The sequence below is a fragment of the Labrus bergylta genome, chromosome 6 (genome assembly GCF_963930695.1).
Source record: "Labrus bergylta chromosome 6, fLabBer1.1, whole genome shotgun sequence".
Lineage (NCBI taxonomy): Eukaryota > Metazoa > Chordata > Actinopteri > Labriformes > Labridae > Labrus > Labrus bergylta.
Genome location: NC_089200.1, coordinates 3182934 through 3209406, shown reverse-complemented (window position 1 = coordinate 3209406; position 26473 = coordinate 3182934). Strand labels below are relative to the sequence as shown.

The window sequence follows — 26473 nt, the reverse complement described above, 5'->3', positions numbered from 1 at the left end:
CATCCCACTCCGGGCTCCGGCTCATCATTGATGGTGAATTGAAGTTTTGGGCTGAATCCTGGAATAAAAGGAAAATCGATGTTGAAAAACAAAAACCTCATACTCTGTCAGTGTAACAGGTTGATATTGACAGCATAACTTTCCCCAAAACACTTGTTTTTCATTGTATATCTTCTTTTGAGTTATACATTATTCTCCTGCCTGTTTATTTTGGAGTCTGTGTGTGTGTGCCCCAACTGCTTGGGGCCCCAGACCAGTAGGGGCCCCTCAGGGCTCACAAATGTAAACCAAAGCAGTGCCCCAAAATGACAGTAGGACACCTCCCTAAGGGGGCCCCATCTGACAGCACTCACTGTTGTTGCCCTGCTAAGTGTCACATACATTATTGCTTTGAAAACCAAAATTTGTTTCTGAAAGTCAACAAAGTAAAATGAAGAGGAATAATCCCCAAGAGACTCTAGAATTACCACAGTGTGAGTGATGACGTCAGGAATGTGGTCAGAGCCGTTGACAGCTTGGTCGGAGGTAAGTTAATGATGATTCACACTCCGTCGATAAACACATTTTAAAGTATTTTTTTAGTTGTTTAGATGTAATCAAACTGTGGTTTTTAGTTACTGATCATATTCGATTCATCCCGTATCAGTTCTGTGGAGTTTTGAATAATATTCATAAAGTTATTCATTAGTCGTGAATGTTAACGGCTAATGTACTGAATGTTAAGCTAGCGTCTCGCGCAATAGGAAACCCCATTGTCACTCCAAGCTGCATCATTACCAGTGACGTCATCATTGTCTCACGTTTAGCAGCTTTACTTTTGTCTCCAAATTGTTTGTAACCTTACAAACCGATCTATGTAGCCATTTATCCACGACCTATAGTTGTCATGGTAACAGTTGAATAAACAAACTAGACAACGGGCTGCAGACACTCAGGCTCCATCAAAATCTGGTAATATTACTGTACCTTTTGAGTCTGCGTGGTTCCTCATTTTCTCACAGCGTCTCTGCCGGCTTCCTCACCCTTTGTTTGTCAACAAATGCACGTGGTGTCAGAGGGGGAGGCGTGACCGTTTTTATGACACTGCAGTTGCACTCAGAGACCTCCTGATGGCGCCAAAGCGCATCAAAACTGACAACCTTCAATGCTCTGAATCTCACGCATTGGGAGTGAGAGACACACATTTCAACCTGTTCACACGCTCACACGCCATACCTTGTGTTTCTCACGCATAAATTACCAGGATACGCCTTAACGCCTAACCCTAACCCATTTTTTTTAATAGTGGAACAGATATGAATCAAGTGGGTTTCCCATAGAGATCAGAAGGAGCTTGCCACGCACCAGTTAATCAAAAAAAGAATATATATATAGCTACCCCAACAACCAATCAATAAATAGCATTGCTGTATCCGGGTAAGATTTAGATATTCCCGCTACAACAACGCTACATTCTGGTTACAAAGAAGACGCTCGCACTTTGATTCAGACGCTCGCTGAAGTACAGACTGATCGATGTGGGAGAGGACCGTTATATTTACAGTCTATGGAGAAGAGGACCATATGGTATTAATACAGTAAGTCATCTCATCATTTGATTTCTGTATGTTGGGGAATATTGTGTCCAGTCAGCTGGTAATCAGTAATATTAGCTTACAGTTTGACCAGAGTGTGTGAACTAGACAGCCAGTTGAATTCTTGCTAATTTCAGCAGCTATTCTGACACCTGTTTTTTAGTCCTAGATCAGGAGCCGTATTCACAAAGCTTTTCTCTTACCTCTGTAACCGAGCTTTCTGGGTTCGTTGGACCGGATACACTTAATAAGAAAACAATAAACGGCACATAGGCGGGGAGCTTCTTTATCCACGGCTTCCACTTTATTACACACACACCTGTGTACCAGTGTAACAGGATAACAACAATAACAACTGCTTTATGGCAGCTACAGTAACTCTCGCGGGACACCTCACTCTAAAAGCGAGTGAGATATACAGTACATATAACAAACACAACAATCTGTCACAATCTGTGACATACGTCCCCCCCTCAACTTGAAACGTCCCCGTTTCACATAAAACATTGGCACAGGCACCCATGAGACAACAGGAAACCTCTCAAAACAGTCCCCTAGCAGAATTTAACCTGAGCATGAAAAAAACCCCTCTGTATCACAGTTGTCACCCAAATGTACTTGAACAGCAAAAATACATGAAAAAGAGGGAAACAAACACCAAGCATCAAACTCAGAACCTCACAAAATCCTGAAGACGTGAAGGTGGTCGCAGGACACGCCCCCTGCGTTCAGGCCCTGAAAACTCCCCATACAGACTGATGTCCACACCCCCAGCCAATTGTTGCTCAACCATTTGCGGCGACAACGGGAGTGGCGAAACCCCCAAAAGAGGAGATACTTTAAGGGTAGAAGGGGAACAGTCCCTGTAGGCACTGGTAAAGTATAACGTTTCAGCCTGTCATGGTGAACCACCTGAGTCCTCTCCAGAGAGTCCAGAGGGTTGCTGATGCGGTAAGTCAGTGCAGCCTCACCTCCAGACGCCAACGCCTCCATGACCCGGTATGGGCCCTTCCAATGTGGTGCCAGCTTCGTGAAGCTCTCAGTGGGATTATTCAACCACACCATCTCTCCCGCCTCATAGGCACGGTGGCAAACATCAGCGTCATAATACAGTTTTTCATGAGCCTCTGCAGCATTGAGCCTGGCGACTGAGAAAGCAGCCTTCAGTCCATCCACCATGGATGACACATACCATGGCAGAGATCCAGCCCCCCGAGAGTCTGAAACAACACCAGGCACAAGCACATCAGCAGGGACACGCGCCTCCCAACCATGCATACCACGGTCTGTTGTCGCCCCAACAGAGCCAAGGAAACGGGCCTGCGGGAAAGAGCGTCGAGCATTTTTATTGCTAGGGCCGTCCTTGTGCATAATGGTCCAGTTGAAAGGGTCCAACTCCAGCACCCAGCGACCCCTCCGTCCTGTGGGGTTATTATCAATGGCCATGTGCCTGAGCCTCAGCAATGGGCGATGATCAGTCACAATTGTAAAGGCAGACAGTCCCACATAATGTCTAAACTCATGCACAGCCCACACCACGGCCCACAGCTCCCACAGCTTCAAAGGTGGACCAGCGCTTCTGTGCATGCGTGAGAGCCTGGCTGGCATAGACAATCACCCTTTCCAAGCCGTCCACATCCTGTGCCAACACCGCCCCAACAGAGTCCTTAGATGCATCCGTATAGACTTTGAACGGGAGTGCAAAGCTGGGCAATGTGACCACTGGAGAAGATGTGAGCACCCGTTTAAGATATGTGAAAGCCGTCTCACACTCAGCAGTCCATTCAAAAGGCAAATTTTTCCCAGCAAAGCGGTTAAGTGGGGCTGCAAATTGTGACAAATTCTTCACAAATCGCCTGTAATATGAACAGAGACCCACAAAAGCTCTAACCTCAGAAGGAGAGCGGGGAGTTGGTCAGGAGTTCACCTTTTCGGTGTTCCAGGGATCAGGTTGGAGGCCCTGTCTGGAGACCACATGGCCCAGGAACACCACGTGATCCCTGGCAAAGTGGCACTTGCCAGGATTTAGCTTCAGGCCCGCAGACTTCATCCTGGTCAAGACCTCCTCCAGGTTGGCGAGGTGGTCCCTGAATGTGCGACTGTATATCAATATATCATCCAGATACACTATGCAGATGTGCCATGGCAGACCTCTGAGGATCAGCTCCATCATGCGCTGGAAGGTGGCTGGTGAATTAGTCGGACCCATCGGCATGGCCCTCCATTGGTACAAGCCACGGCCAGAGGCGGAGAGGGCGTCGAGGCTGTCATCAACATCACTCAATTACAGGGGGGAACAAGTGGTGTCACATCAGTCTCCTGAACTGGGTAGAATTCACCCAAGTGAAGACCCTGTTTAAGCTCAAAAGCTCTACCAGTGGGCTTGAGGACACGAGCCACAGTCACACCATCTTTCACCCTGGTCACTGTGTGAGCTACCACCAGTCCAGTCATCTCAGGAATGTTGGGCTCCAAATAGCCGTCAAGGCCTGCAGTGGGAACGCTGGCCCCCGTGGGGTAACGGACGTTGCCTGGCACCAAGGCTTCGCTCAAGCGGGGAATGGTCACCACATCAGCTCGGGACACATTACAGCAGCCAGGTACAAGCGTATCCAGCATTTGTTCATTCACTGCACGAGAGTCAATGTAATTCTTCCTCAGGGGCGTGCTCCGCAGGGCAGGGACAGACATGCGAATGCTCTCACTGATCAACGACACAGTGGCCCCAGAGTCCACCAGCACAGCCACTTCAGTTCCTTCAACCACCCCCCTTACATAAGAAGTGGGGCGGTCTAAAGTTTGACTGGCATCCCCACTCACCACAGGTGCAGCTGCAGCGTCCCCTTGAAGGTGAGCGGAACAATTGCTCTCGTCTATCATTTTTCCCAGCTCTCAGTCTTTGATTTTCATCACAAATCTCTTTCATTTCCATCCTCATGAAGCACATCTCATCTGTCAATTTATTTACAGCTCGCTGCAGATTATCCGTCACTGACACAGACTGCACAGTTGAAGTACCTACAGGTAGCTGGGTGACCAGATAGGTACTCACACATTCTCTCTGCAGAGCCTCTCTGGCATTTTCCCAACGCTTCGCAATGGTCAAAGCTTCCTCCAAATCCGTAGCACCCTGCTCAAGACACTTGGCTTTCAGCACCGGATCCAGGCCAGCAAGGAAGCGACGAAACTTCTCCTCTCTCCGTGCAACGGCCCCATAATCTGGGAACGCCTCCGCGACGAGCCGGCTCACATCAGCTGCATACAACTCCAAGGTCTCCCCGGGAGCTCATGCTCGAGCAGATAAGTTAGCTCTGAAGCGGTCCATATACTGTCTCTGCCCAAAAGCTATCCCCAATCTCTCTTTAACAGCAGCATAGTCCGACTTAACTGCTTCAGGAAGGATGTCCCACAGCAGAAACGCTGATTTGCACAGTCGGGTGGGGAGGATGGCCACCAGCTCATCATTATAGTCGCTGCCGCAGCCCAGGGCCGCTCTGACCGCCACCTCCAACTGTCTCACCCAGCCAAGAAAACTCTGGTTTCCGTCGCCGGCGAAAGGAGTAGGCAGGTCAACACAAACATCTCTGCCGGGCGAACTGCCGGTAATTCTCCCCGTGCCGGGTTTCAAAGGGTCGTCATAACCGCACCACATGTCCGCTACTTAGTAACGTTACGCTGCTCAACAGGTTAGCGGGCTAGCTATACTGAGGAAGCTAACCTAATGAACGGCAGCGTGAACGTAGACGGCACGGCAAAACAAAGATTAACCGGTAACCGACAGAAAGAACCACCGCTGCCACCAATGTAACGGAGCTTTCTGGGTTCGTCGGACCGGATACACTTAATGACAAAACAATAAACGGCACATACAACAGCAGCTACGATAACTCTCTAGGGACACCTCACTGTAAAAGCGAATGAGATATACAGTACATATAACAAACACAGTAATCTGTTACACCTCTAAGAGTACTTCTAAACTACACTAAAAGTTTTTATGTAGGAGTTTTTTCTTAAAAGTAATTCACAAAGCCACTGAGACCAACTTCTAGCAAGGATAATTAATACCAACTTAAGATGGGCTCGTGCACAAGCTTGCTCTCATTCACTTCGCTCCGTGATGGGCTGATGAGTGACAGGTCGATGAGTGACAGGTCGATGAGTGACAGGTCGATGAGTGACAGGTCGATGAGTGACAGGTCGATGAGTGACAGGTCGGTGTCGGTGCACATCAGTGGTGTGAAGCAGCAGCTGTTAGGCCTACAGACGAGTGGCTTCAATGAAATGAGCAGAATACACTAGACCAGGGGTCTAAAATGACATTTTTTGACCAGAAATAATAAATAAAAAAATCAAGTTTGGGGCCGCAACGATGTTGGAAACATTTAAACACAAATAGTTGACACATTTCTGTCTTTATTAACCGGCCATTGTATGTCATTCTCGGCATATAGGCCTACTCATGTTGGCTGTACTGTATTTTCAATTGTCATCATGAAAATACAGACTAGGCTATACAGACACATATAGCCCATATGCTATGCTTCAAGTATAGCTTGAAGCTTGATGACTGAATAAATTATATATAAAAATGTTTTATTGATTTCCATTTTTCAACAAAGCCAGGGAGCCACTAGAATAGAGTTAAAGGGTCACGTGTTGTCTACCCCTGCACTAGACCCTCAGATTGATCCAGTATGTCCATCTTTGCAGTAAGCTACTTCTACATGCATTCATACGCTGACACTTTGCATAAAAGTAATTTCATTTAATTATCGAATAGGCTATGCCTTTTCACATATAGGCTATCTAATTGTTGTTGCTGACGTGGGCTATTGAAACAGAAGCACAATTATTCCCTTGCAATTTGAATGTTTTTGTAAGTCACTCATGTGCCTAAAGATTCTTTGTGAATACGGGCTCTGACCTAGTCATGTTTTGAAATAGGCTGGACCATTTTTGTGCAGATACAGAAAATGAAATGTCAAATGCAAAGTCAATTTTAGTCAGTCGGCCACTTTTAATCATAATATTTCATTATATTTTATATCCTGGCCATGCATAGTATTAATAATAACTTTGTCTGTTTCAAAGATGTCAGGGAAGAGGCAAATGAGCATTATTTCATGCTTTGCTCTGAAGGGTCAGCTCCCTAAAAAGGCTGCCAGGTCAGAGGAGGAGACTGTGGAGAAGGCAATAGTGGAGGCAGTAGATGAGGCAGTGGAGGAGACTGTGGAGGAGGCAGTGGAAGAAATGAAGGAGGAGGCAGTGGAGGAGACAGCTAGGGTGTCAGTAGGGGAAGAGTCAGTGAAAGAGATGGTGGAGGACACCATAGAGTAGACAGTGGAGAAGCCACTGGAAAAAGGGAAAAAGAGAGGAGTATGTGGAGCAGCCACCTATAGGTGTTCCTTGAATGGTCAACCCAATGGCCAGTCTTCACAATGGGAACTACCAGCTCCTACTACTGGTGCTCTATCTGCAGGCAAGAGAACTCCTGTGCCCATCAAGGCATGAGGGACGTAGGCAGGCATGTAGAAGGCAAGGGACATCGAACCAAAGAAACGGCTCTAAACTCAACTGCTGAGGGAAAATGGTTGTAATAAATCTTTGATTTCATGTTTTGCAGATATCCGGATTTGATCCAGAGGATCTGACTGTGGATGTTGGGTACTGGTTTAAGGGCAGCACCAACCGTAAAGGTTACCTGGCAGGTTTGTGACTCAACCAGCTCTAGTGTTATACAACAAAATGCAGACAATTTCTATTTGTTTGCTATTGATGTTATATATATTTTACAGAATTTTGTGACTTGCATGGGAGCGAGTACATGGAAATGCTGCTGCACATTTCAGTGCGATGGTTAAGCCTGGTGGATGCATTTTCCAACCCCCTGACAGAACTCTATCTCCTCTTCTTTCAAGCAACGCTGCCAATGTTCTCCACACTGAACCTTCTACTCCAGAGAGAAAAGTCCTCCATCTTCCTGCTCCATGGAGAGGTAAAATGGAAAGGTTGGGCTATCCTACTGCCCAGTATGTCTGCCTATTTTTTCATTGGCTGATATGTCCTTTTTCGAGTAATACATGGAAATCTTTTATGAACTACAATTTTGCAGATGACGAAGTTCATCTTGAAACTGTGTGCAAGGTTCATGAAGCCGATAGCGCTACAGGGCCGACAAGTCCATGACATCCTCTACAATGACCCACTAAACTAACTGCCAGGTAATGCTTTCAAGTCTCATAAGGAGATAAACCTGTATGCTCATTGTCCAAAAATACACTTTTTTTGTGAAGATTGTTGTTATGAGTTGAGTGAGATCTCTGATGTGATGGAAAGGGCATAAAATGTACATGTAGTCTATGGGTAAAACCCATAGATATTGTTTAAACTATCTGTACTTAATGTGCTTTATCTCTTTCTTTTCTCTCTCTGATAGGAGAAAAGCTGAATGTTGGCTTCACCACCAGAGCTACCCTCAACAGGCTCCTTGAGGCTGGAGACATCACACCTCAGGAGGTGCAGCTATTGCAGCAGGCAGCACTGGCGTTTCTGATCAGGGCTGTGGAGTACAGCATCAACAAACTCCCCCAGAAGGAGGCCCTTCTGAAGCATGCTAAATTCCTGGATGTGCAGCAGAGTGCTGAGTGTGGGGTGGAAGATGTCCTTTATTTTGTTGACAGGCAAGGGTTTCCACATTTTCCATAGTTTCAACCTATTGAATAAATTGTTTAGTTTAATGATGGTCACAAAACGAATCCTGTTTTTTTCTCCCACGGTATCTTAATCAGTTCTTTACACAAGGTGCTCTTTTTAGATTTCAGGAACTACTTCCTTTCCATGGGCCACAGGAACAGGACAAGGTGAGTGAGGAGTTCCTGGAGTATCAACTCATGGAGATCCCCATGCCCCAAGATCCCACCACCTTTAATGTTGAGGAGTTTTGGGGGAGTATGTCCTCAGCCAAGAGCAAGGCAAGAAATATTTGGCAGCAGCTGACATACACATAATTAATTGACATAATAAAAGCAAAACATTTGAGTAATAGTTGGTTCCTTTTTTCAAAGGTGACCGGTTTGAGCCAGTTTGGGAGGCTATCTAAGACAGCAGCATTAGTTTTAGTGCTCCCACACTCAAATGCGGATGCAGAGAGGGTTTTCTCCATGGTCGGCCTCAACAAGACCAAAACAAGAAACAGCTTGGCACTGAATGGAACACTTTCGCCAATCATGACAGTCAAAATGGCTGGCCTGGAACCACAGTGTTTCAAATGGGAGCCACCAACCCCCTGTGCTGAAGGCCTCCAAACCTGCCACTAACACTTACAATGAACAACACTAACCGTAATCACACACGCACGCACGCACGCACGCACACACACACACACACACACACACACACACACACACACACACACACACACACACTTGAGAGCCCTGAGGCTTTGAGTTTCAATTCTTAAGAAATGAAACTCATAACATCCTGCTGGTAAGGAAAGTGCCACCCCTCTGTCACGGACATTTAAAGCTGCTGCTGCACATCATCACGCCATCCACACTAGAGAGCTGAAGCTGGAGCGACTGTAACCACAGAGCAACATCAAGACATCTGCTCGACTAAGTCATCTTCAGAAAACGACTGAGAGGAAGAAACAGCAGAAAGATGAGGTGAGTATCTGACTTGCATACGAATGTTTAGACTTTGCTTTTCTAACAACTTGTCTATTCCAGATTTCTGACAATGAAAGCTGCTGAGCGCCGATTATTTTACTGGCTGTATTGACAATACTGGAAAGACGATTTTTGTTCTGAACAGAAAGGTTACCATACCATGAGATAAAACAAAAGGTTAAAATTGACTCTATAAAAGATCGGTAGAATAAAACCATCAGTGTCTTGTCCACATTAAAAGTGTTCATTCTGCGCAGAAAGTAGAGTCTCTGGAGGCCCTTTTTGCAGATTGCAGGGCTTTTCCTAATGTTACATTTTTTAAACATGGATCTGACAGAATGAACACTTATACTAGCGTCAGAAGGGGCCTGAGAGGTGGCAGCACCATCACTCAACATGTTGAACAAGTCACCACGCACATACGTAAAATCATATTCATCATTAAAACGTAGATAAAAATCATTCAGTGCATATGCAAGCTCTGTCTGTGATTTAAAACCGTCCATGTTAATCCACTCATTTTTCTTGTTGTCCTGACAAGTCATGGTTTTCATGCCATCCCACACTGCCTTTAGGTCATTACTATAAAATCTGTCCTCCACCCTATTCTTATATTGGAGCTTAGCCCTCTTGATTTCCTGTCTGGCCTCTTTCTTCGCTTCTGCTATCTCAACAACCCCACCATGCAGAAACGTGTCATGTTTCCTGTGCAGTGCATCCTTCACTGCTTTATTTAGCCAGGGTTTACTATTTGGAAACACTTTAACATGTTTTGTGGGGATGATTGAGTCTTTAAGATAAAGAATATAAGAGGGGATCACCTCAACCCTCTCATCAAGATCAGCAGACTCATCATTAAAAACATCCCAGTCTGTGCTTTCAAGCGCTCCCTTGAGTTCCTCAATAGCACTTTCAGTCCACAGCTCCACCGTCCTTGTGATTACTTTACTCTTTTAAGGAGAGGTTTGTAGATGGGGGTAAGAAGGATGGTGTTGTGATCAGAAGAGTCAAGAGAGGGCAGGGAAACCGACTTATATGCACCTTTGACTAAACCATAACACAGGTCAATAGTTTTGTTCAGTCTGGTGGGGCAAGAAATATACTGGTGAAAGTTGCTCAATGATTTCAAGTAACAGTGATTGAAATCGCCAAGGATGAAACAAGGTGCATCAGGAGAGAGGGACTGTAGTTTTTGTGTAACTTTGTGAATAGTATTTACTGCATTCCTCGCGTTGGCTTTTGGATGTATGTACACGACAGTAACAAATATTTGGGGAAATTCGCAGGGGAGATAGAAGGGGCGCACAGATACGGGCAGCAGTTCAATGTCCTCAGTGCACACAGTCTCTCTGACAGTGATGTTCTTGCACCACCGCTGATTTACATAGAGGCAAACACCTCCCCCTTGGGATTTCCCTGTGACGTTAACGTTTCTGTCAAGCCTCACCGATGTCCCAAAACCGCAGAGAGTTAGATCCGTGTCCAAGTCCGAAGAAGTAAGCCAGGTCTCGGTGAAAGCCATGATGCACGAGTCTCTGAATTTCTCCAGATGAATGAGATCTCGTCGATCTTGTTTCTGATGGATTGGGCATTACAGAGCAGCATCGAGGAGAGGGGTATACGGTGGAGATTCAGACGCTTGAGCCTCTCTCGGACACCACCCCGTCTCCCTCGTTTCCGTACTTTCCCTTTGTTGTTCTTTTTGTTAAAATCATCACGATGACCGGAGATATCCACTGTTAAACAGTCTTCGGTAATTAGGTGCGACAGTGGCTGCTGTCGATACTTTAGATCCAGTAGAAATCCCCGAGAATACTGAATCCAGCCCGTATGCGAGTGGCAGGGATCAAACAAACACTGAGATGATTAAGAATAAAAACTCCATACCCAGAAGTGTGCGACGAGCAGTGAGCTATAAATCAGGTTGTTTCTGGTCGATTATACACTGACGACATCAGAAAACAGACGAATAAAGACAGACCACTACTGCTAGTCGCAACTCGCGCAGCGCCATAGACTAAATGATCAGTCTGCTGGTTCTGGTCCGGAGGCTTTTGAAGCGCCTACCGGAGGGCAGGAGGGTAAACAGTCTGTGGGCAGGGTGGGAGGAGTCTATAAGGATGCTGTGAGCTCGCCGCAAATTCGGGGAAAAGCGTTTTCTTTGGACGTCCTCAATGGCAGGAAGTGGACACCTTGTGATACGCTGGGCGGTTTTTACCACCCACTGTAGCGCCTTACGGTCTGTGACAGAGCAGTTTCCGTACCAGACTGTGACACTGCTGGTCAGGATGCTCTCGATCACACAGCGGTAGAAGTTCACCAGCACAGCTGAAGACAGGTGGTGTCTCTTCAGTGTCCTCAGGAAAAAGAGGCGTTGATGAGCCTTCTTAACCAGACTGGAGGTGTTAGTGTTAGATGAATTAACAGACCCAAGAGATTTTTCCAGAAATCCTCAGAAAGGTTGGTTTGTAATTCGATTTCCCAATCAGCCTTGATCTTATTTACCGCAGACTCGTTAGTTGTGAACAGGAGGTCATAAAGGTAGGAAACCTGACCTTTGGGCAAGACTCTTGCCTTGAGTGCCAGATCAATGCCACTAGGGTTTGGAACTTGAGGGAATGCCGGTGAGTGGGTCCTAGCACAATCACTGAGCTGAAAATATCGAAAAAGGTCGGAGCTATTTAAATTGAATGCAGAACGTAATTGTTCGAAACTGGCAAAAACATCATTAATGTAGAAGTAGAAGTAGAATTTTAACTGCAGTACTTATTTTAAACACTAGGTGTCTGAGTTACATATTGCTCCTTTAAAACATCTTATTTTCTTCATGGGAGATGAACAGTAAACATCCAAACATAGCACACTTCAAAGCAAAAAAAACTAGCTGCTGATGTGTTTAAATGTTTGTTTTTTTATTCTCCATCAGTGCTGCTCAGAGTCAAACCACACTGGAGTCCCTGCAGTGCCACTTCACCTGGGACCTGGACCGCAAAAGGTCAATACTATTACTTCTCAGAGACAAGGTGGAAGACATCCGCACCGAGGACGGAAATCGATGGCTGGGCCACAGTTACAACCTGTGGGGGTTCATTCAGTATAAGCTGGGGTTAAATGAAGAGGCTAAGAGTTTGTTTCAGAAGGCTGCAGAGACCCTCAACAAGCTGAGAGACGCAGATGAGGGTCCTTGGTTAGTGGTGAACTACGGGAACCTGGCCTGGCTGCACCACCACCTGGGAGATCTAGAGGAGAGTCAGGCTTACCTGTCAAAGGTTGATGCCCTGATGGAAAAATACCCATCTCCATCCCAGGACGACCTCCATCCAGAGATATACGCTGAAAAGGCCTGGACCCTGATGTTCTTAGGAGAGGATAAGAAGCTGGTTGTTGATTACTACGAGAAAGCTGCCAGGATGCAGCCGGACATGGTGGATTGGAACACCAGCTATGTCATATGGTTAAAGAACGCCCAAAACTTCAGTGACACAATGCTGGACCCTGACCTCTTGGAGAAAATGAGACAAGCCAAGGAACGGGATCCAGAGAACTTGTACCTCGCTGTGCTCTACCTTGACCAACGTGCTGATGAAGGAGAAAACATTCGAGATGAAGTCCGTGAGTTGGCTGGAAATGTGAGCACTCTGTGCTGCAATAACAGTGGCATGTGGGCCTTACTAAACCTTTACATAAAATACATATCAGTTGATGACGCTATTGATTTGGCAGAGAAAGTTCTGAAAGAACATCCAGATGTGCGTTATCTGAAAAGATTAGTTGCGTTCTGCTACAGATCGAAGATAGTTTATAAAAGCAGAAATTACCCTGATCCAGAACAAAGCATGATGGACAGAGCAATCGCTCTCCACGAGGAGCTGATCTCTCTTTACCCTCACTCTTCACTCAAAAAGGAAATAGACCTCGCAGCTATCTATGCAAAGTCACGTCACAGCAAGGCCAAAGCTGAGCAGATATTTCAGAAACTGCTCAAAAATGAACCACCAGAACCTTCAGACAAACAGATGCTTTACAACAAATATGCAAATTACTTAGCCTGTGATCGAAAAGCCTACCACAGGTCGACACAGTATCACATGAAGGCAGCAGCAATACCAGAAAAATCCTACTTCCGTAAGAAAAGCATCGGAACCCTGGAGAGGAATAAAGACAGAGAAATTGAGGAGTTTCTCAGAAACCTGCAAGAGCCAAGGCAGTAAAGATAGGGAGGCAAATTTATGGGAAACATTTTTGTCCAAGCAAAAAAAACAACTAATTTCTACGAAGGCATTTTGCTTTCATGTGGTAATAAAGAGCAACAGAATCCTGAAGAAGAATGAATAACAGGAGGGGGCCAATTCTGCCAGAGTGTCCAAAAAATAAGTATGAAAACTAACAAAAAACTAATTTCCTGTCATTCAAAACTATTTGAAATAAATTAAAGGAAGGTTTATCTTAATTATTTTCTTCATTATTTTTATTTTTGGGCTTTTGTGTGTTTATTTAGAGATAGGACAGTGGATAGAGTGAGAAACAGAGGAGAGAGAGGGAGAGAGTCAGGAACGACTTACTAATTCAGGACAGAGTTCCCTTCATGACATCACAAAGGGCAGTAGCCCCTTGCATCCAGAGTGAATTTAGAACAAGAAACTTCACACATGTTTTTGGAAGCTCTGAGACTTTTTTAAACTGTTTGAAGAGGAGGAGGATATGTGACCTTTAAATCTTACTCCCTAGCTCCTGGTAGGTGTGACGTCCTCTGTAAAACACGGTCGTCATGGTGAATACTTAATGAAGAAATGTGTGAATTGTGATTATCAGGTATTTTGCTTCTGTTGTGTTTTTTCAATGCTGTATTTTCAGTTTTTAGAATTAATGGATTTTATAAGAATGTGCTTCGCTTTGGATATTTAAAGTCCTCATTGTTCATGTGAAAATGTATTTGCTGTGTGACCTGAAAATTATATATTAAGATGCTCCTGTTTGCTCAAGCTGTGTTTAAGCTTCATACCAATAAATGAACAGTGTGCACACCAAGAAATCGTCTTAAAGTTGTTTGTTTCAGTGATTTCACCTTCTTCAGTTCTAAACTATCGGGAGGAGATCATAAGCGTCCTAATTCTGCTAAAGCCTATCACACTAAAAGATTTTTAAAATCCTGAAGGGGACATATTATGAAAAATCCACTTCTTCAGTGTTTTTGAACATATATTTGGGTAACCTGAGTGTCTACTGACCCACAAAATGTGAAATAAACCCATCCAGTCCTTTGTTTGAGTTCTGCATAAATTTTACAACACAGAGAAAAATGCTCCGTTTCAAATGTGCTCTCCTTGTGATGTCACAGTGGGATTCTGGTTTTAAAAAATCCCCTCAACTCCACTGATAGCTCCACCCATGGACTCCACCCCCAGCCTAGAACAAAACTTTTGCGCAGATCCGCCATTTTTATTCTCACTACAGAGGAGTGATGTCTACTGGGAAAACTCAGTTCGGTTCATTTCATTTAAAGTGACACACACACTAAAACGGCGCGTTCTGAGAGAGCTGGTTTATACAGGGCCACAAACATGACATGAATAACAATGTTCACATTCAGCACAAAGATTAATTAGAAAACAAAAACTCATTTCTAACATAATATATTCCTTTTAATTATTAGAGTAAGTTATTTGGCAGAAATATTTGAGTTCAACAAACATAAATGGAAGAAATTAGCTCTTTAGACAGATTAACGACTTCACATACACTTTACTTCCTGGGTTTACAAGTAGCACAGGCGCCATCTGCTGGTAAACTAAGAGTACTACAAGACGGCGTCCATAAACTGATTCATCATCATGTTGCAGAGTACGGTGAATTTATAATCTGCCGCTCTCCTCTCCGAACACACGCATGCTGGCAAACTGATCCTGTATGTATGAGTATTTTATTCAGCCATTATACACATACAATCATTTTGAAACAATACAGACAGTTCAAACAGAGTCAACAGTCATGTGTTATGTAGCGACTGAAAAGGAAAAGGCAGAAGCAAAAAGCTTGAGATGCTTACGTCATCAACATGCAGGAGGAGCGTGAGCAATTAACAGGAAGGCCACCTACTGTCTGAGCCTTTTATTCACTTATTGTGTCAGGAAGAATAAGAACATTTCACATATGCACTCTGGATTATATCTAGTGGTTAGTTTCCCATTCGTCTCCCAGTAAGTATGCAAAATGTGTGTACCTTATTGTAAAATGTTACCCATGTATATTGTGACTTGTTGTATCTCTCCTGTTGATTTTCCATAACACACATTGTCTATATGCTGCATTCCTGTACTGACTCCGCCCCACTCCGGGCTCCGGCTCATCATTGATGGTGAATTGAAGTTTTGGGCTGAATCCTGGAATAAAAGGAAAACCGATGTTGAAAAACAAAAACCTCATACTCTGTCAGTGCAGCAGGTTGATATTGACAGCATAAGACTTTCCCCAAAACACTTGTTTTTCATTGTATATCTTGTTTTGAGTTTTACATTATTCTCCTGCCTGTTTATTTTGGAGTCTGTGTGTGTGTGCCCCAACTGCTTGGGGCCCCAGACCAGTAGGGGCCCCTCAGGGCTCACAAGTGTAAACCAAAGCAGTGCCCCAAAATGATAGTAGGAAACCTCCCTAAGGGGGCCCCATCTGACAGCACTCACTGTTGTTGCCCTGCTAAGTGTCACATACATTATTGCTTTGAAAACCAAAATTTGTTTCTGAAAGTCAACAAAGTAAAATGAAGAGGAATAATCCCCAAGAGACTCTAGAATTACCACAGTGTGAGTGATGACGTCAGGAATGTGGTCAGAGCCGTTGACAGCTTGGTCGGAGGAAGGTTAATGATGATTCACACTCCGTCGATAAACACATTTTAAAGTATTTTTTTAGTTGTTTAGATGTAATCAAACTGTGGTTTTCAGTTACTGATCATATTCGATTCATCCCGTATCAGTTCTGCGGAGTTTTGAATAATATTCATAAAGTTATTCATTAGTCGTGAATGTTAACGGCTAATGTACTGAATGTTAAGCTAGCGTCTCGCGCAATAGGAAACCCCATAGTCACTCCGAGCTGCGTCTTTACCAGTGACGTCATCATTGTCTCACGTTTAGGAGCTTTACTTTTGTCTCCAAATTGTTTGTAACCTTACAAACCGATCTATGTAGCCATTTATCCACGACCTATAGTTGTCATGGTAACAGTTGAATAAACAAACTAGACAACGGGCTGCAGACACTCAGGCTCCATCAAAATCTGGTAATATTACTGTACCTTTTGAGTCTGCGCGGTTCCTCATCTTCTCACAGCGTCTCTGCCGGCTTCCTCACCCTTTGTTTGTCAACAAATGCACGTGGTGTCAGAGGGGGAGGCGTGACCGTTTTTATGACACTGCAGTTGCACTCAGAGACCTCCTGATGGCGCCAAAGTGCATCAAAACTGACAACCTTCAATGCTCTAAATCTCACGCATTGGGAGTGAGAGACACACATTTCAACCTGTTCACACGCTCACACGCCATACCTTGTATTTCTCACGCATAAATTACCAGGATAACGCCCACAAAATTGCGCCGCTATTTTTTGCGGAACAGATATGAATCAAGTGGGTTTCCCATAGAGATCAGAAGGAGCTTGCCACGCACCAGTTAATCAAAAAAAGAATATATATATAGCTACCCCAACAACCAATCAATAAATAGCATTGCTGTATCCGGGTAAGATTTAGATATTCCCGCTACAACAACGCTACATTCTGGTTACAAAGAAGACGCTCGCACTTTGATTCAGACGCTCGCTGAAGTACAGACTGATCGATGTGGGAGAGGACCGTTATATTTACAGTCTATGGAGAAGAGGACCATATGGTATTAATACAGTAAGTCATCTCATCATTTGATTTCTGTATGTTGGGGAATATTGTGTCCAGTCAGCTGGTAATCAGTAATATTAGCTAACAGTTTGACCAGAGTGTGTGAACTAGACAGCCAGTTGAATTCTTGCTAATTTCAGCAGCTATTCTGACACCTGTTTTTTAGTCCTAGATCAGGACCCGTATTCACAAAGCTTTTCTCTTACCTCTGTAACCGAGCTTTCTGGGTTCATTAGACCGGATACACTTAATAAGAAAACAATAAACGGCACATAGGCGGGGAGCTTCTTTATCCACGGCTTCCACTTTATTACACACACACACCTGTGTACCAGTGTAACAGGATAACAACAATAACAACTGCTTTATGGCAGCTACGGTAACTCTCTCGGGACACCTCACTCTAAAAGCGAGTGAGATATACAGTACATATAACAAACACAACAATCTGTCACAATCTGTGACATACGTCCCCCCCTCAACTTGAAATGTCCCCGTTTCACATAAAACATTGGCACAGGCACCCATGAGACAACAGGAAACCTCTCAAAACAGTCCCCTAGCAGAATTTAACCTGAGCATGAAAAAAACCCCTCTGTATCACAGTTGTCACCCAAATGTACTTAACATGAACAGCAAAAATACATGAAAGAAAAAACATCCCAGAAAGAGGGAAACAAACACCAAGCATCAAACTCAGAACCTCATAAAATCCTGAAGACGTGAAGGTGGTCGCAGGACACGCCCCCTGCGTGACTGCACTAGTTCAGGCCCTGAAAACTCCCCATACAGACTGATGTCCACACCCCCAGCCAATTGTTGCTCAACCATTTGCGGCGACAACGGGAGTGGCGAAACCCACAAAAGAGGAGATACTTTAAGGGTAGAAGGGGAACAGTCCCTGTAGGCACTGGTAAAGTATAACGTTTCAGCCTGTCATGGTGAACCACCTGAGTCCTCTCCAGAGAGTCCAGAGGGTTGCTGATGTGGTAAGTCAGTGCAGCCTCACCTCCAGACGCCAACGCCTCCATGACCCGGTATGGGCCCTTCCAATGTGGTGCCAGCTTCGTGCGGCTCTCAGTGGGATTATTCAACCACACCATCTCTCCCGCCTCATAGGCACGGTGGCAAACATCAGCGTCATAATACAGTTTTTTTCTCTCATGAGCCTCTGCAGCATTGAGCCTGGCGACTGAGAAAGCAGCCTTCAGTCCATCCACCATGGATGACACATACCATGGCAGAGATCCAGCCCCCCGAGAGTCTGAAACAACACCAGGCACAAGCACATCAGCAGGGACACGCGCCTCCCAACCATGCATACCACGGTCTGTTGTCGCCCCAACAGAGCCAGGGGAAACGGGCCTGCGGGAAAGAGCGTCCGCATTTTTATTGCTAGGGCCGTCCTTGTGCATAATGGTCCAGTTGAAAGGGTCCAACTCCAGCACCCAGCGACCCCTCCGTCCTGTGGGGTTATTATCAATGGCCATGTGCCTGAGCCCCAGCAATGGGCGATGATCAGTCACAATTGTAAAGGCAGACAGTCCCACATAATGTCTAAACTCATGCACAGCCCACACCACGGCCCACAGCTCCCACAGCTTCAAAGGTGGACCAGCGCTTCTGTGCATGCGTGAGAGCCTGGCTGGCATAGACAATGACCCTTTCCAAGCCGTCCACATCCTGTGCCAACACCGCCCCAACAGAGTCCTTAGATGCATCCGTATAGACTTTGAACGGGAGTGCAAAGCTGGGCAATGTGACCACTGGAGAAGATGTGAGCACCCGTTTAAGATATGTGAAAGCCGTCTCACACTCAGCAGTCCATTCAAAAGGCAAATTTTTCCCAGCAAAGCGGTTAAGTGGGGCTGCAAATTGTGAAAAATTCTTCTCAAATTGCCTGTAATATGAACAGAGACCCACAAAAGCTCTAACCTCAGAAGGAGAGCGGGGAGTTGGCCAGGAGCTCACCTTTTCGGTGTTCCAGGGATCAGGTTGGAGGCCCTGTCTGGAGACCACATGGCCCAGGAACACCACGTGATCCCTGGCAAAGTGGCACTTGCCAGGATTTAGCTTCAGGTCCGCAGACTTTATCCTGGTCAAGACCTCCTCCAGGTTGGCGAGGTGGTCCCTGAATGTGCGACTGTATATCAATATATCATCCAGATACACTATGCAGATGTGCCATGGCAGACCTCTGAGGATCAACTCCATCATGCGCTGGAAGGTGGCCGGTGAATTAGTCGGACCCATCGGCATGGCCCTCCATTGGTACAAGCCACGGCCAGAGGCGTCGAGGGCGTCGAGGCTGTCATCAACATCACTCAGTTACAGGGGGGAACAAGTGGTGTCACATCAGTCTCCTGAACTGGGTAGAATTCACCCAAGTGAAGACCCTGTTTAAGCTCAAAAGCTCTACCAGTGGGCTTGAGGACACGAGCCACTGTCACACCATCTTTCACCCTGGTCACTGTGTGAGCTACCACCAGTCCAGTCATCTCAGGAATGTTGGGCTCCGAATAGCCGTCGAGGCCTGCAGTGGGAACGCTGGCCCCCGTGGGGTAACGGACGTTGCCTGGCACCAAGACTTCGCTCAAGCGGGGAATGGTCACCACATCAGCTCGGGACACATTACAGCAGCCAGGTACAAGCGTATCCAGCATTTGTTCATTCACTGCACGAGAGTAAGAACCACCGCTGCCACCAATGTAACGGAGCTTTCTGGGTTCATCGGACCGGATACACTTAATGAGAAAACAATAAACGGCACATAGGCAGATAGCTTCTTTATCCACGGCTTCCACTTTATTACACACAAACCTGTGTACCGCAAACAGGATAACAACAACAACAACTGCTTTACAGCAGCTACGGTAACTCTCTAGGGACACCTCACTGTAAAAGCGAATGAGATATACAGTACATATAACAAACACAGTAATCTGTTACACCTCTAAGAGTACTTCTAAACTACACTAAAAGTTTTTATGTAGGAGTTTTTTCTTAAAAGTAATTCACAAAGCCGCTGAGACCAACTTCTAGCAAGGATAATTAATACCAACTTAAGATGGGCTCGTGCACAAGCTTGCTCTCATTCACTTCGCTCCGTGATGGGCTGATGAGTGACAGGTCGATGAGTGACGGGTCGATGAGTGACAGGTCGATGAGTGACAGGTCGATGAGTGACAGGTCGGTGTCGGTGCACATCAGTGGTGTGAAGCAGCAGCTGTTAGGCCGACAGACGAGTGGCTTCAATGAAATGAACAGAATACACTAGACCAGGGGTCTAAAATGACATTTTTTGACCAGAAATAATAAATAGAAAAATCAAGTTTGGGGCCGCAACGATGTTGGAAACATTTAAACACAAATAGTTGACACATTTCTGTCTTTATTAACCAGCCATTGTATGTCATTCTCGGCATATAGGCCTACTCATGTTGGCTGTACTGTATTTTCAATTGTCATCATGAAAATGCAGACTAGGCTATACAGACACATATAGCCCATATGCTATGCTTCAAGTATAGCTTGAAGCTTGATGACTGAATAAATTATATATAAAAATGTTTTATTGATTTCCATTTTTCAACAAAGCCAGGGAGCCACTAGAATAGAGTTAAAGGGTCACGTGTTGTCTACCCCTGCACTAGACCGTCGGATTGATCCAGTATGTCCATCTTTGCAGTAAGCTACTTCTACATGCATTCGTACGCTGACACTTTGCATAAAAGTAATTTCATTTAATTATCGAATAGGCTATGCCTTTTCACATGTAGGCTATCTAATTGTTGTTGCTGACGTGGGCTATTGAAACAGAAGCACAATTATTCCCTTGCAATTTGGATGTTTTTATAAGTCACTCATGTGCCTAAAGATTCTTTGTGAATACGGGCCCTGACCTAGTCATGTTTTGAAATAGGCTGGACCATTTTTGTGCAGATACAGAAAATGAAATGTCAAATGCAAAGTCAATTTTAGTCAGTCGGCCACTTTTAATCATAATATTTCATTATATTTTATATCCTGGCCATGCATAGTATTAATAATAACTTTGTCTGTTTCAAAGATGTCAGGGAAGAGGCAAATGAGCATTATTTCATGCTTCGCTCTGAAGGGTCAGCTCCCTAAAAAGGCTGCAAGGTCAGAGGAGGAGACTGTGGAGAAGGCAATAGTGGAGGCAGTAGATGAGGCAGTGGAGGAGACTGTGGAGGAGGCAGTGGAAGAAATGAAGGAGGAGGCAGTGGAGGAGACAGCTAGGGTGTCAGTAGGGGAAGAGTCAGTGAAAGAGATGGTGGAGGACACCATAGAGTAGACAGTGGAGAAGCCACTGGAAAAAGGGAAAAAGAGAGGAGTATGTGGAGAGGCCACCTATAGGTGTTCCTTGAATGGTCAACCCAATGGCCAGTCTTCACAATGGGAACTACCAGCTCCTACTACTGGTGCTCTATCTGCAGGCAAGAGAACTCCTGTGCCCATCAAGGCATGAGGGACGTAGGCAGGCATGTAGAAGGCAAGGGACATCGAACCAAAGAAACGGCTCTAAACTCAACTGCTGAGGGAAAATGGTTGTATTAAATCTTTGATTTCATGTTTTGCAGATATCCGGATTTGATCCAGAGGATCTGACTGTGGATGTTGGGTACTGGTTTAAGGGCAGCACCAACCGTAAAGGTTACCTGGCAGGTTTGTGATTCAACCAGCTCTAGTGTTATACAACAAAATGCAGACATTTTCTATTTGTTTGCTATTGATGTTATATATATTTTACAGAATTTTGTGACTTCCATGGGAGCGAGTACATGGAAATGCTGCTGCACATTTCAGTGCGATGGTTAAGCCTGGTGGATGCATTTTCCAACCCCCTGACAGAACTCTATCTCCTCTTCTTTCAAGCAACGCTGCCAATGTTCTCCACACTGAACCTTCTACTCCAGAGAGAAAAGTCCTCCATCTTCCTGCTCCATGGAGAGGTAAAATGGAAAGGTTGGGCTATCCTACTGCCCAGTATGTCTGCCTATTTTTTCATTGGCTGATATGTCCTTTTTCGAGTAATACATGGAAATCTTTTATGAACTACAATTTTGAAGATGACGAAGTTCATCTTGAAACTGTGTGCAAGGTTCATGAAGCCGATAGCACTACAGGGCCAACAAGTCCATGACATCCTCTACAATGACCCACTAAACCAACTGCCAGGTAATGCTTTCAAGTCTCATAAGGAGATAAACCTGTATGCTCATTGTCCAAAAATGCACTTTTTTTGTGAAGATTGTTGTTATGAGTTGAGTGAGATCTCTGATGTGATGGAAAGGGCATAAAATGTACATGTAGTCTATGGGTAAAACCCATAGATATTGTTTAAACTATCTGTACTTAATGTGCTTTATCTCTTTCTTTTCTCTCTCTGATAGGAGAAAAGCTGAATGTTGGCTTCACCACCAGAGCTACCCTCAACAGGCTCCTTGAGGCTGGAGACATCACACCTCAGGAGGTGCAGCTATTGCAGCAGGCAGCACTGGCGTTTCTGATCAGGGCTGTGGAGTACAGCATCAACAAACTCCCCCAGAAGGAGGCCCTTCTGAAGCATGCTAAATTCCTGGATGTGCAGCAGAGTGCTGAGTGTGGGGTGGAAGATGTCCTTTATTTTGTTGACAGGCAAGGGTTTCCACATTTTCCAGAGTTTCAACCTATTGAATAAATTGTTTAGTTTAATGATGGTCACAAAACAAATCCTGTTTTTTCTCCCACGGTATCTTAATCAGTTCTTTACACAAGGTGCTCTTTTTAGATTTCAGGAACTACTTCCTTTCCATGGGCCACAGGAACAGGACAAGGTGAGTGAGGAGTTCCTGGAGTATCAACTCATGGAGATCCCCATGCCCCAAGATCCCACCACCTTTAATGTTGAGGAGTTTTGGGGGAGTATGTCCTCAGCCAAGAGCAAGGCAAGAAATATTTGGCACCACCTGACATACACATAATTAATTGACATAATAAAAGCAAAACATTTGAGTAATAGTTGGTTCCTTTTTTCAAAGGTGACCGGTTTGAGCCAGTTTGGGAGGCTATCTAAGATAGCAGCATTAGTTTTAGTGCTCCCACACTCAAATGCGGATGCAGAGAGGGTTTTCTCCATGGTCGGCCTCAACAAGACCAAAACAAGAAACAGCTTGGCACTGAATGGAACACTTTCGCCAATCATGACAGTCAAAATGGCTGGCCTGGAACCACAGTGTTTCAAATGGGAGCCACCAACCCCCTGTGCTGAAGGCCTCCAAACCTGCCACTAACACTTACAATGAACAACACTAACCGTAATCACACACGCACGCACGCACACACACACACACACACACACACACTTGAGAGCCCTGAGGCTTTGAGTTTCAATTCTTAAGAAATGAAACTCATAACATCCTGCTGGTAAGGAAAGTGCCACCCCTCTGTCACGGACATTTAAAGCTGCTGCTGCACATCATCACGCCATCCACACTAGAGAGCTGAAGCTGGAGCGACTGTAACCACAGAGCAACATCAAGACATCTGCTCGACTAAGTCATCTTCAGAAAACGACTGAGAGGAAGAAACAGCAGAAAGATGAGGTGAGTATCTGACTTGCATACGAATGTTTAGACTTTGCTTTTCTAACAACTTGTCTATTCCAGATTTCTGACAATGAAAGCTGCTGAGCGCCGATTATTTTACTGGCTGTATTGACAATACTGGAAAGACGATTTTTGTTCTGAACAGAAAGGTTACCATACCATGAGATAAAACAAAAGGTTAAAATTGACTCTATAAAAGATCGGTAGAATAAAACCATCAGTGTCTTGTCCACATTAAAAGTGTTCATTCTGCGCAGAAAGTAGAGTCTCTGGAGGCCCTTTTTGCAGATTGCAGGGCTTTTCCTAATGTTACATTTTTTAAACATGGATCTGACAGAATGAACACTTATACTAGCGTTAGAAGGGGCAGTGAAGGATGCACTGCACAGGAAACATGACACGTTTCTGCATGGTGGGGTTGTTGAGATAGCAGAAGCGAAGAAAGAGGCCAGACATGAAATCAAGAGGGCTAAGCTCCAATATAAGAATAGGGTGGAGGATAGATTTTATAGTAATGACCTAAAGGCAGTGTGGGATGGCATGAAAACCATGACTGGCCAGGACAACAAGAAAAATGGGTGGATTAACATGGACGGTTTTAAATCACAGACAGAGCTTGCATATGCACTGAATGATTTTTATCTACGTTTTAATGATGAATAGCACTTTCAGTCCACAGCTCCACTGTCCTTGTGACTACTTTACTCTTTTAAGGAGAGGTTTGTAGATGGGGGTAAGAAGGATGGTGTTGTGATCAGAAGAGCCAAGAGAGGGCAGGGAAACCGACTTATATGCACCTTTGACTAAACCATAACACAGGTCAATAGTTTTGTTCAGTCTGGTGGGGCAAGAAATATACTGGTGAAAGTTGCTCAATGATTTCAAGTTACAGTGATTGAAATAACCTGTGACGTTAACGTTTCTGTCAAGCCTCACCGATGTCCCAAAACCGCAGAGCGTTAGATCCGTGTCCAAGTCCGAAGAAGTAAGCCAGGTCTCGGTGAAAGCCATGATGCACGAGTCTCTGAATTTCTCCAGATAAATGACGTTGGCCTGGATCTCGTCGATCTTGTTTCTGATGGATTGGGCATTACAGAGCAGCATCGAGGAGAGGGGTATACGGTGGAGATTCAGACGCTTGAGCCTCTCTCGGACACCACCCCGTCTCCCTCGTTTCCGTACTTTCCCTTTGTTGTTCTTTTTGTTAAAATCATCACGATGACCGGAGATATCCACTGTTAAACAGTCTTCGGTAATTAGGTGCAACAGTGGCTGCTGTCGATACTTTAGATCCAGTAAAAATCCCCGAGAATACTGAATCCGGCCCGTATGCGAGTGGCAGGGATCAAACAAACACTGAGCCACAGTCAACAAAGTCCATGTGATGATTAAGAATAAAAACTCCATACCCAGAAGTGTGCGACGAGCAGTGAGCTATAAATCAGGTTGTTTCTGGTCGATTATACACTGACGACATTAGAAAACAGACGAATAAAGACAGACCACTACTGCTAGTCGCAACTCGCCATAGACTAAATGATCAGTCTGCTGGTTCTGGTCCGGAGGCTTTTGAAGCGCCTACCGGAGGGCAGGAGGGTAAACAGTCTGTGGGCAGGGTGGGAGGAGTCTTTAAGGATGCTGTGAGCTTGCCGCAGACAGCGTTTTCTTTGGACGTCCTCAATGGCAGGAAGTGGACACCTTGTGATACGCTGGGCGGTTTTTACCACCCACTGTGGCGCCTTACGGTCTGTGACAGAGCAGTTTCCGTACCAGACTGAGACACTGCTGGTCAGGATGCTCTCGATCACACAGCGGTAGAAGTTCACCAGCACAGCTGAAGACAGGTGGTGTCTCTTCAGTGTCCTCAGGAAAAAGATGCATTGATGAGCCTTCTTAACCAGACTGGAGGTGTTAGTGTTAGATGAATTAACAGCCCCAAGAGCCTTTTTCCAGAAATCCTCAGAAAGGTTGGTTTGTAATTCGATTTCCCAATCAGCCTTGATCTTATTTACCGCAGACTCGTTAGTTGTGAACAGGAGGTCATAAAGGTAGGAAACCTGACCTTTGGGCAAGACTCTTGCCTTGAGTGCCAGATCAATGCCACTGGAGTTTGGAACTTGGAATGCCGGTGAGTGGGTCCTAGCAAAATCACGGAGCTGAAAGTATCGAAAAAGGTCGGAGCTATTTAAATTGAATGCAGAACGTAATTGTTCGAAACTGGCAAAAACATCATTAATGTATAAGTCACCCAGACAGCGCAGGCCATTCCTCTCCAAAGATGTAAATCGTGGGTCAATCCTAGCTGGTATAAAAAGGTGATTATTACGTATGGGGGTTCATTCAGTATAAACTGGGGTTAAATGAAGAGGCTAACAGTTTGTTTCAGAAGGCTACGGAGGCACTCAACAAGCTGAGAAAGGCAGATGAGGGTGCTTGGTTAGTGGTGAACTACGGGAACCTGGCCTGGCTGCACCACCACCTGGGAGATCAAGCAGAGAGTCAGGCTTACCTGTCAAAGGTTGATGCCCTGATGGAAAAATACCCATCTCCATCACAGGACGACCTCCATCCAGAGATCTGCGCTGAAAAGGCCTGGACCCTGATGTTCTTCGGAGAGGATAAGAAGCTGGTTGTTGATTACTACGAGAAAGCTGCCAGGATGCAGCCGGACATGGTGGACTGGAACACCAGCTATGTCATATGGTTAAAGAACGCCCAAAACTTCAGTGACCCA

General features: G+C 45.1%; 1 protein-coding gene across 1 annotated transcript; it reads left to right on the top strand.

Annotated features, from left to right (window-relative positions):
* The first annotated feature begins 12108 nt into the window (after positions 1–12108).
* Positions 12109–14266, top strand: LOC136179486 (interferon-induced protein with tetratricopeptide repeats 1-like). The gene has a single exon (XM_065956336.1). It carries the CDS (start codon positions 12145–12147, stop codon positions 13453–13455), a length of 1311 nt encoding a protein of 436 aa, XP_065812408.1. The 5' UTR covers positions 12109–12144; the 3' UTR covers positions 13456–14266.
* Positions 14267–26473: the final 12207 nt, after the last annotated feature.